At 42.5% G+C, this 19,586-nt stretch overlaps 1 protein-coding gene across 1 annotated transcript in view; it reads left to right on the plus strand.

Annotated features, from left to right (window-relative positions):
- The first annotated feature begins 12,947 nt into the window (after positions 1-12,947).
- The window catches only part of LOC132590515 (bestrophin-1-like), a 36,041-nt gene continuing 29,402 nt past the window's right edge, over positions 12,948-19,586 (plus strand). The window contains exons 1-3 of the mRNA XM_060263424.1: positions 12,948-13,174; positions 15,264-15,419; positions 17,294-17,453. Coding sequence (XP_060119407.1) covers positions 17,302-17,453 — 152 coding nt within the window. The 5' untranslated portion in view covers positions 12,948-13,174; positions 15,264-15,419; positions 17,294-17,301. The remainder of the gene's footprint in view (positions 13,175-15,263; positions 15,420-17,293; positions 17,454-19,586) is intronic.

The raw sequence follows: 19,586 nt of genomic DNA on the forward strand, positions 1-19,586 counted from the left end.
GTGCCAAACTCAAAGCTAACTTGGATGTTGCTACCTATCCTTACAAGTCATGTGCCTTCACCAGCAGCTACAATTAACCAGGGGAATCTTTTCCTATCTGGTAGATGTCTTTCACTCAACTAATTAACCAAGGCAGAGTAGAGAACAAACAGTGAATGGTCCTTTCCATGTGCTGGTGGACAAGAGAAATGGAAGTAATGGTATATCTTGTAAAAATATACAAGTTTTTCTAAAGGGCTTCTTTATAGTAACAAGATTTGTGTTATACCATCTGAAAGCTAATTTAGGCAAAGACATAGCTGTATTTTTCCTACTTTATTTTCATAAAATATATAAATGGAGCTGAATAAAAATACCCAGATAACTTTGTAAAATCTAGATGGAGATTAAGTATGCATCTGAACATTCCCTTTGGCAAAGATTTCTGAAGCTGATTCACCAGCCTTTGTCTTGGACATGCTTTTGACTCTGTGTGCCTAACAGAGTGATCATTTCCCAGCCATTTTTCAACTTGAGCCTTGTGACCCATTAATGACTAACAGATTTACACTGCAGACTTAAGCAGAACCATACTCTTCTGTTGAAGACAAAGGAATTAGAAGGGTGTAACTCTGCTTACAATTGCACTGTTATTGTGATATATAGGATTCTGTTGATTAGAGTCCATTTCATCATATGCATGAAGTGCCACATATAAGTTGGGCATATGGAAACAGAGCCAGCTCACGGTATTTTGCCACCCCAAATAGTGTGGGTGACAACATACATACAAGCTGTGTTATTGCCACCTCCCAGCCCCCACACCATGGTCAGCTGGGAGCAAGATGAGCGGCCAGGATTCTGGAGTTCAGCTTTGGGGTCAGAGGTGGCTGCATGGTTATGAAGCAAAGCACAGGGGGATCACCGCACCCATCACCTTGTCCCACCTCACTTGTACCCGAGATCAAGACAAGCTCCAACCAGCTGCATATATTGTTGAACTGCAAGGACAGTTAGGTTGCTTGAGGAGAGAACCAGCGCTGTACAAAGAAGAAACTTGTCAACAGGACCGTTCTGCACGTAGAAATGTCACAGACTGAGCTTCTTTCATTTTGTGGCTTTTTGACCCCACTCAACATTCTCTCTCTCTCTCTCTCTCTCTCTCTCTCTCTCTCTCTCTGTGTGTGTGTGTGTGTGTGTGTGTACCAGCTGAAGATAATTCTTTGTGCAAGTAAGTTCTATAGTCAACAATTGTGCTACAATAAACTAGATTCTTTGTTGGCTTTGCTGCATCAACTTAACATGGCTGCCCCTCTGGAATTTATAGCATGGAAACTGGTTGTAAGATAACTCCCCTAAGGCTACCCAGTGAATCTCAGGGCACAACAGGAATGTACCAGGAAAGAGCCCTCTCTCCTCAGCCCCCATCTTCATATGTCAGAGGAAGAAGCCAGGAAGAAACTGCTGCCCCAGTTCAGGGAGGTGCTTGTCTGCTGAACCTCTTTGCACAGCAGGGAGCCTGTGAAGCTTCTGGAGAAAACAGCAGAGCAGCAATAAGGCCAGTTCAGAAACATCGCATGGTATAGATCACCTAGAATTGCACCAGTTCTTCATTCAGATAGGGAAATTCCATTTTGGATGCTTCCTCCCCACTATTCCCTGCATAAAGAAAGCTAGCATGTTAGAGAAAACAAATAATCTCCTCAGAGAATTTAGAGAAGATTTAAAAGAATAATAGTAGTGCCAGATGGTCAGTGTTTTTGTGGTGCTTTGCATGTGATGTGTGTTAAGGTAGCACAGTTTTGGATACAAATGGTTTCTCTATATGAGATATATAATAGACTTTCTTTTGCACCATGCACTTATCTATTAAAGGTTCTAATGAATATGTAGAAGTGGCGAAAATACTATATTGAATGTATAATAATGATGAAACCAATGTTGTAGTAAAAACAGATTAGTTATGAAGCTTGAAACTCAAAACTTAAATGATGAATACAGTTGTACCTCAACAGAAGTAAGAATTACTGTATTTTATAGATAATACCTTAACATTATAATGAAGGGAATGAAAAGGAAAATATTCTCTGATTGTCTTTGACAAGCGTCATTACAATGTATAACATTTTTTTTAAAAGATGCAGTTTTTAGCTTGAACTTTTTTTAAAAAAACTGGCTGGAGGCTGGTACATGAAACTTGGCAACCCCATACTTTTCTTCCTATTGGGGACTCCGAGTGTTCGCTTAGCCAGCATCTTATCTCCACCATAACAGCTCCGTGAGGTAAATCAGGCTAACAGAGAAAGTGGCTGGCTTAACATTACCCAGTGAGCCTTCACAGCAAAGTGTGTGTGGGGTGGGCAGGGGGGGGAGTTGTTCAGGCCTAGTTCTCCAGCCAAGACCCTAGTTCAGCAGACTAACTACTACCCAATACGGCAGCTGGATTTTCTCCAGTCTCCCAAAAGGGTATGATACAGGGTCAGGGAGCATTTTGTGGACATTCTGGCCAACTGATAAGAACATAAGAGAAGCCATGTTGGATCAGGCCAACGGCCCATCCAGTCCAACACTCTGTGTCACACAGTGGCAAAAAATTTTATATATACACACACACTGTGGCTAATAGCCACTGATGGATCTGTGCTCCATATTTTTATCTAAACCCCTCTTGAAGGTGGCTATACTTGTGGCCGCCACCACCTCCTGTGGCAGTGAATTCCACATGTTAATCACCCTTTGGGTGAAGAAGTACTTCCTTATATCCGTTTTAACCTGTCTGCTCAGCAATTTCATCGAATGCCCACGAGTTCTTGTACTGTGAGAAAGGGAGAAAAGCACTTCTTTCTCTACTTTCTCCATCCCATGCATTATCTTGTAAACCTCTATCATGTCACCCCGCAGTCGACGTTTCTCCAAGCTAAAGAGCCCCAAGCGTTTCAACCTTTCTTCATAGGGAAAGTGCTCCAGCCCTTTAATCATTCTAGTTGCCCTTTTCTGGACTTTCTCCAATGCTATAATATCCTTTTTGAGGTGCGGCGACCAGAACTGCACACAGTACTCCAAATGAGACCACATAAGATTGTTTTATCCAAAGGTACCACCTTTCTCACATAAATACCTATTTTTTTTGAAGCATCCTTCTAGAGCTGCAAAATCCAACAGAGCAAGAAGTCATGACAAGGTGAAGAGGGGGAGATGTTCCCCTCCCTTCATCTGATCCCAGCACCATCACCCCACCACGGAAGAAAGATAGCCCGAAACCTATCGTATGAATCATAGGTGGCCACACTTTTCCTTAGCAAACATTTTTTTAAAATCATGGAATACCTTTCCTTGACTCCAAGCAAAATAACCCAATGCAGTTTGCATGCTTTCAGAACCTTTCATCATGCTGAATATTCACAAGTGGGGGTGGGGGGAGAGACCTTCCAGGAAATTACCTTCAGGCCTCTTTGTCTGCATCTTGGGTAGACTGCTCTACTGTCTTCAGTGGGTAAAGAGTGTAGATAGTGCAAAAAATGGAAGGCATCCAATGGAAAATATTAAAACCAGCACTTAGGAGAGCCAGTTTGGTGTAGTGGTTAAGTGTGCAAACTCTTATCTGGGAGAACCGGGTTTGATTCCCCACTCCTCCACTTGCACCTGCTAGCATGGCCCTGGGTCAGCCATAGATCTCATAGACTTTCTTCTCCTGTAGTGGTTAAATGTGCGGACTCTTATCTGGGAGAACCGGGTTTGATTCCCCGCTCCTCCACTTGCACCTGCTGGAATGGCCTTGGGTCAGCTATAGCTGTGGCAGAGGTTGTCCTTGAAAGGGCAGCTGCTGTGAGAGCCCTCTCCAGCCCCACCCACCTCACAGGGTGTCTGTTGTGGGGGAGGAAGATAAAGGAGATTGTGAGCCGCTCTGAGACTCTTGAGTGGAGGGCGGGATATAAATCCGATATCTTCTTCTTCATCTTCTTCTTAATAACACTTAATAAAATGTTGTGTATACAATCACATCCCTCTCCTTTTGAGGTCAAGCTGGTGCATTCTTGTCACCAAGAAAATGCTTGTAAAAATCAGGCTAATCTCATCCTATCCTAGTGCTATGTTATCATGAGAGTGAAAATAAACTGTTAATAGTAAAGCTCACATGTTGTTACAACCATCCTCGTTTATGCTTTGGAGCCCTCTAGTGGTACATCTGCATGATGCAACCTAAAGTGTGGAACACTAAAACATGTTACTATTGTTACTCTTACCATGGCACAGAGTGGTAAAGCTGCAGTACTGCAGTCTGAGCTCTCTGCTCATGATCTGAGTTTGATCCCAGCAGAAGCTGGGTTCAGGTAGCTGGCTCAAGGTTGACTCAATCTTCCATCCTTCTGAGGTCATATGAAGCTGCCTTCTACTGAATCAGACCCTCGGTCCATCAAAGTCAGTCTTGTCTACTCAGACTGGCAGCGGCTCTCCAGGGTCTCAAGCGGAGGTTTTTCACACCTATTTGCCTGGACCCATTTTTAGTGGAGATGCCGGGGATTGAACCTGGGACCTTTTGCTTACCAGGCAGATGCTCTACCATTGAGCCACCGTCCCTCCCGTCCCTACATTGAGCCACCGTCAGTAAAATAAGTACCCAGCTTGCTGGGGGAAAAGTGTAAATGACTGGGGAAGGCAATGGCAAACCACCCCATTCAAAAAGTCTGCCATGAAAATGTCGTGATGCGACGTCACCCCAGAGTTAGAAACAACCTGTGTTTGCACAGAGGACTACCTTTTTACCTTTTTTATTGTTCTCTAAAGGAAAGACAACGAGCCTTTGTGGAACTCCCTCAGTAATATTGTTTTATTGTGTTGTGTTAATTATTCATTTATAGCTCACTTTTCTTCCTGAGACTTAAGAATACAAAATAATCAGAGAACTCCAATTAACAGTGCAGTAGGACTAGGGTTACGGAATCAGACAGCGATGCAAACAAAAAAGGGAAAATATCAGGCACAATATACCATAAGACACAAAGTATGAAAGGCAGAAAATAATGTAGTAACAGCAGGATGATACATGCAAAAAACACTGCAATAGACTATTACCTTTTCCCTCATAGAGCAACTTCCTGCATTGTTCCATTATGCTACAGCAGGGCTTTCTTTGTAGGAAAAAACCAGCAGGAACTCGTTTGTATATTAGGTCACATCCCCTGATGTCACCATTGTTTCACACAGGACATTTTTGTAGAAAAAGCCCAGCAGGAACTTATTTACATATTAGGCCACACCCCTGGTGTCACCATTGTTTCACACAGGACATTTTTGTAGAAGAAGCCCAGCAGGAACTTATTTGCATATTAGGCCACACCCCCTGATGTCAAGCCAGCTGGAACTATGTTCCTGTGCGTTACTGCCCTGTGCTACAGTATAAAAAAAGTCCAGTAGCACCTTAAAGACTAACAAAATTTGTGGTAGAGTATGAGCTTTCATGAGTCATTGCTCACCATTTCAGATACAACTAGAATGTGAGTTCATCTGTCCTATACATTGGAAAGAGGGGTGACTTCAAATGCCAAATGACATTTGCAGGCAAAAGACAATAGAAGGTGTAACTGGATTAGGTGTGATTAGGTGTGATAGACATGATAGGTGCGACTGGATTGGTTGTGATTGGGTGTAATGAAAGTGGAAACCTAGGTCTCGATTCAGTCCAGGTGGATGCATTGTCTTAAGCTTTGTTATCAGTTGCAATTCAGCAGTCTCTCTCATCTGCTTTTGAAATTCCATTAAGGTAACTGCTACTTTTCAATCAGCAACTGAATTCTCCTGGAAGGTTAAAATGTTCCCCTACTGTTTTTTGTTTTTTTTTAAATATTGTGGTTACTGATGTTAGACTTGTAATGTCCACTAATTTTTTATCAAAGATACTGGTCCGTTTGTCCAGTGTAGAGGGTAGAAGGGCATTGCTGACACATGATGGCATAAATCACATTAGCGGATGAGCCGAAGAATGAATCTGAGATGGTATGGCTGATGTTGCTGGGTCCACTGATGGGGTCGCAGATTCTACATGAAAACAAAGCTGGCATGTTGGTTTGTTATAGGCCTTGATACCAGAGACCTTGGCAACAGAGTCCTAGCAAAGCCCTTCATGGTCTTGGTCCCTCATATCTGCAGGACTGCCCCTCCCACTATGTCCCACCATGACAGCATCATTCATCTGCGCAGGGATTTTTGCAGTTGCTAGCCTGTAATACAGCAAAACCAGCAACTGCCCATACATGTGCCCTCTCCCCGGTGACCCCCACCTCATAGAATGGCCAGCCCGAGGAGGTCAGGAAGGCTCCCTCTCTCCTGGCTTTCTGCAAACTGCACAGAACTGAATTATTCAAAAGGGCTTTTCTATGCAGGCAATAGAGTCCCACTGTACTAAATGATTCATAAACTTACTTGGGAAAATTATTAGGACCTGCAGTCTATGTGTGTGTTACATGCTGGAACTAGGAGCCTACTGTAATTTTTGTATCAGTTAATGTGTCGTGCTAATACTTATGCTTTGCTTCAGCTCTTTCAGCTTTTTCAGATTCCTGATGCTGGTGCTGCAACATAAATCCTGTTGTATTGCTTATTGATTGTCCTATCCTGTCAACGAAATTGGCTCGCTCTGTGTAATCTGCCTTAAGTCCAAGAGAGAAAGACAGGCTATAAATAAATTTATTTTTTAATTTATTTTAGTAAATTTCTATTCCGCCCATTCCTCGTACAACATATAATAAAACAATGAAAAACAATAAAAACATTTTATAAACAGACAACTCAACAGCACTCAGATCACCATGACATCATTTCTTCCTCTTTCCTCTGCAGAGTTGGTTGACCCATCAAGATGGTACATCCCAGGCCCTTGATGGATTGTGATGGCTTCCTGATTGCGCTTGGGGATTTCCCCACCTCAGCTGCTGCAGATTCTGTTGGGGCTCTGACAGCTCTCTGAACTATGGCTGTTAGCAAAATCACCACTAAGTGCCCTCTTCTCTCCCCCCACCAAACAGATGCCAAGCAATCTCATTGGTTTACAAGAAACCAATGGGAATTAAATAGGAGGGATAACAGCTGGAGCATTGCTGGCAGAAAACTAAATATGGCATAAATAGAGTCCACATTAGAGCCTATTCCACAGTAAGTGATAGCTGCAAAAAAGCAATGTTTCTCAGTCACTATTGTCACTGCATATAATCATCCAGTGGCACTGTTCCATGTGGTTTGGGGGCTCTTACAGTATACCCCAGGGAATTGGACTCTGACTATATGATGGCCTGCTGTGATCAATTTGCCTCTTACTTTACAGACACATTTGCCCAGATCTGCTCTTGGCTAGATGCTGGCGTGGATGTACTGCTCACTTCTGATGATGATGTACCTTTGGCATCCACTTGTCCAATTTATAAAGATACTTTTCAGCTTGTGGTTCCTGATAATGTGGACAGTATCTTTGGTGAGGTGAGGCCTACCACCTTGACCCTTGCCTTTCCTGGATGATAAAAGCATCAAGAGGAGGGCTGGCAAAGTAGGGGAGAGGAGTGGTAATTTTTTCCTTGAGAGCAGGAGTCGCCGGTGCCTACAAGACAGAGGTGCTCTGGGTTAGTAGAAAGGTAGATTAGGGACTTGAGATCTCTCCTGTTTTAGATGGAGTTACACTACCCTTGAAAAGCCAGGTTTGCAGCTTCAGAGTCACCTTAGAAAATCAGTTGGCTGTTATGGTTTGGAATGCTTTCCCCAGCTTTGGCAAGTGCCAAAGTTTGATCTAGCCATTGTGATGGATGCCTTAGTTGCACCTAGATTGGACTATTCCAATGCTAGACTCATTTGCCTATTAGGCCACACCCCTTAACACCAAGCCAGCCGGAACATGCAACTCCCTGTTGCCATTTCAGGTTAGGAAAACAGCTCATGGGGAAGAATTAAACTCCCTTTCGCTTTACTGATATGCATCTGACTCCTGAGCAGGAGGGGGGAGGGATACTAGTAGCTCTGTCATGAAACTCCAGCTATCCCAGTGCTGTGTGTAACTGAGCCTTATTTCGTGGGAAAGGCTCAATTCCTCTTCGGCTGTAAAGCTTACTAAGTGTTTCCCCTCTTATCACAAATATTTATCATCTAGGCTATTTATTTATTTACTTTATTAATACCCTGCCTTACTCTCCACTGGGGACCCCTAGCAGGTCACATCATTCTCTTCTCCTCCATGTTACCCTCACAACAACCTTGCAAGGTAGATCAGGCTGCAAGTGTGTCACCAGTCCAAGGTCATTCAGCAAGCTTCCATAGCACAGGAGGGATTTGAACCTAGGGGTGGTTTCACACAGGAGATCTGGCCCGACCTAGCCCTGCCTCCCATTTAGATTAAAAGCACACAATCACACAAGCACATCTGCCCTCTGAGCTGCACCCATTCTCGCCCTGTCTCCAGACACCTCCTATCCGAATTAAAAAACTACCTGGATTTCCCCAGTAGCATCCCCCTGAATCGGATGTAGGTCGCATAATCGGCTGCTGTCTGAATGCCCCAGGGTGACTCATAAGCGGAAGAGTTGTGTGATGGTCAAGGTTTTTTCCTCCCCCTAACCCCTCTCAGAGGAGCGTTTGCGCACTTCTCTGCTTGAGCGTGCACACAGGGGACTTTTTAAAAAGAACAGCCCTTTCTGCAGCGGGTCCATGGTTGAGCCACACTAGCAGTGTGAATGGGCAACCACAGACCGCTCCTGTCTGATAGCCTGGAAATGGACCAAACTCAATGGTTTTTCCCCAATGGGACAATATTGTCAATTTCACAGTGTGAAAGCAGCCTAGGTCTCCCAGCTGCTAGTCTGACACCTACTGACCACACCACAGTGGCTCTCAGTCTGTGGAACAGATCACATGTTCAGTTGCAAGCAGGGCTTTTTTTGTAGCAGGAACTCCTTTGCATATGAGGCCACACACCCCTGATGTAGCAAATCCTCCAAGAGTTTACAGGGCTTTTATTACAGTGCCTACTGTAAGCTCCAGGAGGATTGGCTACATCAGAGGTGTGTGGCCCAATATGCAAAGCAGTTCCTGCTACAAAGAAAGCCCTGGTTGCAAGCAATCAAGTGATGTGCATTAACATAATGAGATGCTGGACTGAGTGATAAACATGCATGTGTAAATCTGGCCTGAAAGGGTATTTGTTTGTTTATTCATTTATTTGGAATTCCTGTTATCCAAAAAAGAAGAGCCACTTGCAGCAGCTTCCAATAACAGCAACAGCAAGCCTTTATTGGCATAAAACAGATTTAGCAGTAAAATAGCAATATAGATAATATAAAATCCTAGATAACAGAGTACGTAGGGAGCTAATATACATAAAATAAGTAAAATATATCTGAGTCAAGTTTAGCCAAATTAAATAATTAAAACAAATAAAATGTGGTCATTCCAGAACCATTCTCTGTTGTATTTCCATGGCCTGTTGAAGAAATCTAGCAACCGTTAAAGTTACCTCAGAACAAGTGTCATTTAAAAGTTTGTGGACTTTGCCTGAATCAGCACAGCCCAACATATCTGCTAAAATATCTTTCAGGTATATACAATGAATATCATCATAAAGGGGACAGTTCAATAATACATGGGAAATAGTTTCAATACACTTGGGATTACAAAGACAATGTCTATTAGAGTACTCAATCCTGTTAAATCTACCAAATAAGATAGCAGATGGTAATGCATCACATCTCGTTAACGAGAACGCACGCCGTTGCTGTGGAGCTTGCAGAGAGGAGAAATATGACGCTAATTTCCCCACTGCAACGAATTCTTCAGTGCTAACAACAGCCTATGATTCCCTAGTATCTAACATTCTTAGTTCACTAATTGTTAAACCTAAAAATGTAAAAAAGGAAAGAAACATAAAATCTCTGCAGCCCTGGTTTGATAGAAAATGTAGAGCCGTTAAAACTCTGTTGCGCAACACCTACAGATGTTACCGCAACTCTGGGGCTTTGTCTTTACCATCAGAGTACTTTGATCTTAAAAATCAGCTGCCCCAGGTTATTATAAGCAAAAAGAATGATTATGCTAAACTTCAATGGGAGGAGCTATACCAGGCCATAATCTTAAAGAGCTCTAAAAAATTCTGGTCTATTGTATCAGGTGCCCATAGAGCTGATGCCCCTTCTATGTCTGCTATTTCCCCCAATGTCTGGTACCAATATTTCTTCTCTATGTTCTCCTAAAGTAAACTATACACTTCTAGACCTTCCGAACTTTCTCAGGTAGATCTTCCAGAGTGGCCGTCTGTGACCTCTGATGAAGTTAAAGATCTAATTTTGCAACTGAAATCAGATAAAGCTGCAGGACCAGATGTTATTCCCTCTAAAATCCTAAAGTTAGATACAGATTGGTGGGCTACTCCGCTCGCATCTCTTTTTACTAGTACTGACAGAACAGGCATAATTCCTAAAGCCTGGCTTAATTCAATAGTGGTTCCAATTTATAAAAAAGGAGATCACGCCATTCCAAGTAATTACAGGCCGATTAGTCTCCTATCTACCATTGGTAAATTATATTCTAAGTATCTGCTGAGGAAACTTGAACAATGGATGACACGAGAAAAAATCCTTGGACCGGAACAACTGGGTTTTTGTAAAGGCAAAACTACTCTCGAACATTGTAATACTTTGTCCCATCTAATTTCCAAATACACTATTGGGAAAAAGATGAAATTGTATGTAGCCTTTTTAGACTTAAAGGGAGCATTTGATTCAATTGACAGAGACCTGCTTTGGGCCAAACTAGAACAAATAAGTATTAATAAAAGACTCCTTATGCTCATTAAAAAATTATATACTTTCAACTTTTGTCAAGTCAAATGTTCTTTATCAGGCAATCTTACGTCAAAAATCCCATTAAGAAAGGGGGTTAAACAAGGTTGTGTGTTGGCCCCTTTTTAGTTTAACCTCTTTCTTAATGATCTTGCTCCCTTTTTGTCAGATACTGACCATCATAGTCCAAAACTCGGTGCCAGACACGTTCCCTTACTGTTATATGCGGATGATACAGTCTTACTATCTTGTTCCAGAATTGGATTAAAACATTTGCTTGTTCGCTGTATCACCTTCCTTAACAACAAGAAGCTCCTATTGAATTATGACAAATCTAAAATTGTTGTATTTTCCAAATCTTGGAAACCAGCTAAATGGTCAATAGGCGGCAAAGAGATAGAACAAGTAAAATACTATAAATACCTAGGAATTCATTTCCAATATAACACACTTTGGACTAATCACCGTAACTGTATAATTAAGTCAGTCAATGTTAACGTTGCAGCTATCCAGCACTTCTTTTATAGCAGAGGCAATCAGTTTATTCCAGCCGCGCTAAAAATCTTTAAGGCTAAAGTGATACCGCAGCTTTTATATGGGGTCCCAGTGTGGATCACAGCCCTGGATAACAACATTGAAGGTGTCCAATCAAAATTCCTATGGAAAATCCTGTGATTCCCAAAGTGCGTGCCATATGCAGTTTTATGTTTAGAAACAGGGACAAATCTTGTGGAAACACAAGCATGGCTAATGTCACTTAAATATTGGTTACGGCTACATTTCCACTCTGATTCGGAGAGCCTTTTATATCAACTGCTCTCAGAATCTAATATGTCAAATTGGCTAGTATTTATTGAGAGGAAAATTAAATCTATGGGCATTGATTTAGATTCACTTCTTATGCTATCCCTAAAAGATGCATTTTTGAAACTTAAGCTCAGAATTCTAGATATTGAAATGCAAACGTTATATAGCCTGGCCAACAAGTCTTGCTCCCCGCTGAATTTCGAACTTCCTCTCTCAGCTTCCAATAAGAACAAAATAAAACACAAAAATGCATGATACAACTCAGCTAAATCAGTAGAATCAAAATCAAAATGGAGAAGGGCCAATGGTAGAGCATCTGGTTTGTACAAGGATTGTCCTGGGTTCAGTCCTCAGCACCTCCAGTTAAAAGGACCAGGCAGTAGGTGATACAAAAGACCTCTGCCTAAGATCCTGGAGAGCTGCTGCCGGTTTGAGTAAGCTGTACTGACACTGATAGACCAGTGGTTTCACTATAAAGCAATTTCATGTGTCCAACACCAAAAAATAAAACCAAAGCATAAAATTGCCTTAAAACAATACAGGAACAGCAGTCAATAAAAATCAAACAGTAAAACAGCACAAGTGGGTGGTTGTTGACATGATCAACAAAATGTCTTGGCAAATAAAAAGTTTCTCATGTGTTGCCTTAACCTTAAAAGACTAGGTGCTCGGCACAGCTGAGACCCTCTGGTTGCTGCCCACAATAGTCCAGATAGCCTAGCTTAGCCTGAGCTCATGGGAACTTGGCTGCTATGCAAGGTCAGTCATGGTCGGTGCTTGGATGGAGGACAACCAAGGAAAGTAGGACTAGCTCTGTATAGGAATGCAGTGGCAAACCACCTCAACTTGACTCTTGCCTAGAATGCCCCATAGATGGGGTCACTATGAGTTGTCTATGACTCAAAGGCATGTTTTTCTGGTTGATGCCCATTTCCTTCAGAAAGTAGGGCACACATAGCAGGGTCTTTGATCCTGACAGCAGATCCATACAGCGTTTGTTGCGCAAGCCCCAGGAACCAGAGGCCACAACATCCCAGCTCGTGCCATGGAACAGTTTGGGCCATGGAAGGCCTGTGTGGGCTGGTTTCAGGCCAGCGTGACAAACCCCTCAATGACTTGGTGGAAAATTCCAGCTCCACTTAATCCCTGGGCCTTCCGAAAAACTGTGACATTAAGCATAGATCCAAACAGGAAAGAATTAGCAGGAGAAATGCCTTTCTTCTTGCAACTGCCACGGCTGTGCCAGGAGTAAGCAGCAGCAGCAGCAGCTGAGGGTCCACCCCTGCTTCCCCTCCCCCGACTGCCTCTCCAAACACGCAAGGCTTACTTGGAAGATTAGGAGCGAACATAGCAAAAGACAACAGAGTTCCTTTTGTAATGGGAATGGGATTAAAGAATCAAGTGACCAGTTGCAACTCCCAAGTGGTTTTCCGGCTTCTTAGAGCCCTGTGTCACTGTCAGGTCCAGTCCCCGACAGGCCACAGAGGTGGCAAGAGGTAGGGTGTGGAATGTGCAGATAAAAAACTCAACCAGGACTCATGCCAGGCCAGGCTTTGGAAGTCCCGGAGCCTTCTTTTGTAAGTACCGCTCTACTGATGCTGATGAATCACGTGTGAGATTTCTTTTTAAGTTAAACTCTTATGTTTCTGCCTTTTGTGTCTGGGTATCTTTTTCAGTTTGGTGGCTACCAATTCCAAATATTCAATGATCTCAGGAAGCATAACATGAAGAACAAATAATGTTCATAACTGAAAGTCTCTTCAGACTTCCATTTCTTAGGCAGATATGCATTTAAGTTGGTAACATGCTGCGAATTGTATCAGCTGGGGGGTGGGGGCTCTTTGACTTATGTTATATACATCTTTTTTTTATAGTGTGCACCGTGTTAAGGTTAGCTTCCTATATATATATGGGCTTATAGGATAGCTCAGTGCCGATTACGTTTACCAGAGTAGGGCTGTATGCCTTAACATCTGGGTGAGAGGCAGCCATATGCTGGGAGAAATTATGCACTTTGCTACAACACTGTGATGTGAGATTGATTTTTTTTCCTCAGATTAATAGACTGATTCATAGCAATGCTGTGCCTAATATCAGCCACTCAGGTTTTTTAGGTGCACATGCAGCTACACCCGAGAAGTGAGTGATTTTGTTCATTAGGTTCTAATATTCCACATGCAGTACAGAGTTGTTCAGTACATCAGTAGATTTTCTTCTATATCAAAGCACTTTAGTATGATACAATAAAAAGAATGTCCTTGATTCCAGTACACCCAAATACCACTGGATTCCATTCACCAGAGGATATACCACAGTATATCTCGCCTGATTTTAGAATTCCTCTGTGGTAGCACCAAACATCACCTGGCAGGGCTTGGAAATGTTAACTTTTCAGTTTCTTCCAGGAATGAGCAAGACATCCAGGAATCCATTTTAAATTGCAGAGGAGGGAAAGGCAAAAGAGGACATCATGTATAATATAGAAGAACAGAGAGGCATTATTTACACAGAGGGGATTTAGATTTTTCCATGTTTGGTAAAGATGTGTTCTGCATTTCAGTTGCATAAGAAAATATATCCACTACATGCCATGAAGAAACAAAAGTTGTTTCCATTGTAAAGAACTTAGTAATATGTACGTATTTCTGACATCTGTTCCGTACTTGGGGGAGAGTTAAACTCACCAGAATCTCACTCTACTGTGGAAGAGTGCTGGGTGATCTTGAGACAGGGTTGTTGTGACTGTGAGGATAAAATGGAGGAGAATGATACAAACTGCTTTCAGTCTCCACTAGGGAGAAAGGTAGGTTAGAAGCAAAATAAAATTTAAACTATAATCAACTATACAGTGCCCATACTTGGGCCTCAGTTGCCCTGATCCTGCAAAAAAAATATCTGCCCATGAGCATTTCTTTTTGAATGCATTGCAAGGGCAGATGCACATCTGTATGCTTATCCCCATGTGCACAGTAGTGCTTATTTGAGCTGTATTATATTGCTGGGATGTGTCTTTTGATATTGATGATGGTGAATGTCTGATGCCACCAGATGTTCCTTATGACCACAGTTCAATGGCTTGACCTGAATATCTCAGGTTAGCCTGATCTTGTCAGATCTTAGAAGTTAAGCAGGGTTAGTATTTGGGTGGGGCAGCACCAAGGAATACCAGGGTCACTACACAGAGGCAGGCAATGGCAAAACACCTCTGAATGCCTCTTGCATTGTCACCAGTTTGGTGTAGTGGTTAAGTGTGGTTAAATGGTTAAGTGTGCGGACTCTTATCTGGGAGAACCGGGTTTGATTCCCCACTCCTCCACTTGCACCTGCTAGCATGGCCTTGGGTCAGCCATAGCTCTGGCAGAGGTTGTCCTTGAAAGGGCAGCTGCTGTGAGAGCCCTCTCCAGCCCCACCCACCTCACAGGGTGTTTGTTGTGGGGGAGGAAGGTAAAGGAGATTGTGAGCCGCTCTGAGACTCTTCGGAGTGGAGGGCAGGATATAAATCCAATATCTTCTTCTTCATCTTCTTCATATGTTGGCTGTGACTTGACAGCAAAAAAAGAGAGAGTTCAATCAGTGCCAGTATGTTTACCAGAGATGTGGTAACAATGCAGAATGTATGTGTTATCTCAGAATCCAAGAACTGATGTCAATTGTCAATCCAAACAGGCCTTTTCCTTTTACTGAATATAGTCTTTGGGGCTGCAAATTCAAGGAAGAGAACAATACATTGAGGATAAGGCCATTTGAATTCTTCCCCTGCTGTTTTCCCGCTAATCATCCCCAAACTGCTCTTATCCTCACTGTGGAAAACTTATGGAAGAGGTAAGCAGAGTTGTTTAGATTAAGAAATGAAAATAGTATGGCTGATCTGACTGACGTGATTGCCATTCATAGAGAAAGAGAAGGAAACCACTGTCCATTTAGGTATTCATGAATGCAAAATGTTTCAAGTGTTAAATTCCTGTACACCAATCGTGAGGACAAGTGTTTTTTTAAATCAGATTGCAAAATTACCAAATGGCAGCCTCAGATAATGCTGGCCATTCTCTTCCTCTCAGCTCAATCAGATATGCAGGAACCACTTCTGGGCATGAAAGGAATTAACAGTTCAGTACATAGCATGCTTGGTCAAGGCCTGAGCCATCCATGAGTATTATATATATAGGAGTGGCCAAACTTGCTTGACGTAAAAGCCACATTGAATAAACATCAGATGTTCGAGAGCTACAAGACAGATGTTTGAGAGACAGGAGGGAGGGAGGAAAATAGATGGGGAGGGGGAAAGAAAGCAACTTTAACTTTAATTGCATTCTCCAAGCTGCCAGCTGGCTTGGAGAAGTGATTTAAAGAGAAAAACATATTTTCCAAGTCAACCAATATGGCACTGGGGGCTTCAAGAACCACACAATATGTGTGAAAGAACCACATGTGGCTCCTACACTGCAGTTTGGCCACCCCAATATATAACCAGGGCTTTTTTTGTAGAAAAAGCCCAGCATGAACTCATTTGTATATTAGGCCACACCCCTTGGCACCAAGCCAGCCAGAACTATGTTCCTGTGTATTCCTGCTAAAAAAAAAAAAAGCCCTGTATATAACCTTTCTTCCTTCCTTCCTTGGAATAAGCTTTAGGAAACATGTGGACAGAGATACAGTGCAAAAAACATCAGGATATTGTAAGGACTGTCCATCATGTTGAGCAACCCCAGGCAGTGACATGACTGAGTCAGGAAATTCACCTTATACTGACATTATAAAACCTACATGATCAGAAATGTGCCTTAGGGTTCCATTGTCTTTCAGCAATAATGCTTGCACCTTGGACATTCCATTCTGCGGGGAGTACTCCATGCACCACAGAAAATGGACAACAGAAGATGTAGAAAGAGTCTCTCATCCCCTGCTGTGCTTTACTCCCTGTCCCTTTGGCATCTCCCCTCCCAGTCACACCAGCTAAGCTCAGCACTAAACATGATTGTTGATGATGTTCTGGTACAAGGAGACAAGATCCTTCTGAGGATCAACATTGCTTTAACGTTCCCTTTAATGTGTAAACTATCTCCTGGGCAGCAGCCCAAGAGTTACGGTATTTCTTAACAAATTATGTTTATGGACATCTCACCCCGCTCCCTTCTTCTTGATGTGCTTTTTCCTCCTTTAATCTTTCCTCATGTTTCCTTCTCTCAGTTCTAGTCTTACCTGTTATTAAATTTCTCCGAAATTAGTCAAAAATGCCTTGATGTAGTCTTATCATAACTTAGCTCTGTGTCCCATCCACAATAACAGCAGCTCTGGATTTCTGAAGTACCACAAACAGGGCTTTTCTTGAGCAGAAACGAACAGGGACACAGTTCTGGCTGGCTTGGTGTCAGGGAGTATGGCCGAATATGCAAATGAATTCCTGCTGGGCTTTTTCTACAAAAAAAGCCCTGACTACAAACACATGCTAAAGCTGTCCAAAGGTACATTTGTAAATGCACATAAATTGTTTATCTGTGCATTTATAATCTGGATTTCCTTTATTTTCTGGAAAAGACTGTTTTGCCATTAGGATGGAAGCCTCCTGGGGCCAACTGAAACATAGTACTTCCAATCATTTCCTCTGAGTTCTTCTATTCTGCAAGCTGCTAAGGTCTTAAGGTCCCTTGTCTCTTTAAGAGCACCTCAGTCCTTATCATGCTGTTTGTTTCTAGCAGGACTTGTGATGACAGTGACATATACCTACCGCGTAGCTGATGCTCACCTAGGCACCTTCTCACAGCTTCTGCTCCAATGGAAAGGGAGCATCTACAAACTCCTCTATTGCGAGTTCTTAATCTTTATCTCTTTCTACTTTGGCATCAGCATTGTCTACAGGTGAGCATCTCCTGAGCCTGACATATATCTCTAGGGCCTCTCTGTATAATCACTGGAATCCTGTCACCAGTATACTTTGCACACAATCTTTGCAGAAGTGACTGTTCAGTAATAATAACTCAATATCACACCCAGATATAATAGATGCTCTTGAAGGGGAGCAGGAGAGTTGTACCCCTGTCCAGTGTTCCCTCTAAGCTGAGTTAGTGGGAGCTAGCTCACAATTTTTTTAGCCTCCAGTTCACAGATTTTTGTCTCCGCTCCGGAAAAATGGCCCTAGAGCAAACTAATTTATCCAATAGCTCACAACTTTAAAGGCAATAGCTCACAACTAAAAAGCCAGTAGCTCACAAAGTAGAATTTTTGCTCACAAGACTCCACAGCTTAGAGGGAACATTGCTCCCGTCCCTCTTTTCTGGCTAAATGTGCTTCTCTTCAGGAATGACATATGTGGGCCGCAAGAGATCATAGATGCCTTTAAAAATATGTTTACCACTAATCCTTGTTCTCCCCTTGCCACATGGTTGTAAATAAACAATATAGTTGTATGAATCACAGGAAATTAATTGTCAAACAATCATAGCATATTGATGCCTTAGTATAAGTGTGAGTTTTCTTTTTAAAGCTTTCGTGCTGTTTTAAATAAACAGATAAAATACATACCACAAGTTAGGAAAGGCACAAACAGGCATAAGAAAAGGCCTGCATGGTTAACAAACAAAATAATGGAAGCTGTAAAGGGTAAGAAGGACTCCTTTAAGTGGTGGAAAACCAATCCAAGTGAGATTGATAAAAGGGAACACAGGCTGTGGCAAATCAAATGCAAGACTGTGATCAGGCAGGCAAAAAGGGACTATGAGGAGCATATTGCAAAAAACATAAAGACCAACAATAAAAATGTCTTCAAATATATTAGAAGTAGGAAACCAGCCAGGGAGGCAGTGGGGCCCTTGGATGACCATGAGGTAAAAAGATTACTGAAGGAGGATAGGGAAATGGCTGACAAGCTGTATGCATTTTTTGCCTCCGTCTTCACTGTGGAAGATGAGAACTTTTTGCCCACCCCAAAACCACTAATTTTGGAAGGGGTGTTGAAAGACCTGAGTCAGATTGAGGTGACAAAAGAGGAAGTCCTACAACTGATAGATGAATTAAAAACTAATAAGTCACCGGGTCCAGATGGCATACATCCGAGAGTTCTGAAAGAATTCAAAGTTGAACTTGTGGATCTTCTAACAAAAATCTGTAATCTTTCATTGAAATCTGCCTCCGTTCCTGAGGACTGGAAGGTAGCAAATGTCACCCCCATCTTTAAAAAGGGTTCCAAAGGCGATCCGGGAAATTACAGGCCAGTCAGTCTGACTTCAATACCGGGAAAGTTGGTAGAAACTTATCAAGGACAGAATGAGTAGGCACATTGATGAACACAGGTTATTGAGGAAGACTCAGCATGGGTTCTGTAAGGGAAGATCTTGCCTCACTAACCTGTTACATTTCTTTGAGGGGGTGAACAAACATGTGGACAAAGGAGACCCGATAGATGTTGTTTACCTTGACTTCCAGAAAGCTTTTGATAAAGTTCCTCATCAAAGGCTCCTTAGAAAGTTTGAGAGTCATGGAGTAAAAGAACAGGTCCTCTTGTGGATCAAAAACTGGCTAAGTAATAGGAAGCAGAGAGTGAGTATAAATGGGCAGCCTTCGCAGTGGAGGACGGTAAGCAGTGGGGTGCCGCAGGGCTCGGTACTGGGTCCCATGCTCTTTAACTTGTACATTAATGATTTAGAGTTGGGAGTGAGCAGTGAAGTGGCGAAGTTTGCGGATGACACTAAATTGTTGAGCTGGCTACCTGAACCCAACTTTTGCCGGAATTGAACTCAGGCCGTGAGCAGAGCTTGGACTGAAGTACTGCAGCTTACCACTCTGCACCACAAGGCTCCTAGTTTGCATGCTACCCACAAAAAATTTCCACTGTCTACCCACGCAAATGCTATCGCACACAGAGCCAAGCAATGTTACTACCTGGGGTAAATGTATTTGTCCCAAGAAGAAAGTATTATGATTAGTGCACAGGAAATGTGATGTCCATAATAACAGAAGTGCTATACAAGAAGACAACAAATAGAAACAAATGTG

Source organism: Heteronotia binoei, unplaced genomic scaffold (genome assembly GCF_032191835.1).
Source record: "Heteronotia binoei isolate CCM8104 ecotype False Entrance Well unplaced genomic scaffold, APGP_CSIRO_Hbin_v1 ptg000098l, whole genome shotgun sequence".
Lineage (NCBI taxonomy): Eukaryota > Metazoa > Chordata > Lepidosauria > Squamata > Gekkonidae > Heteronotia > Heteronotia binoei.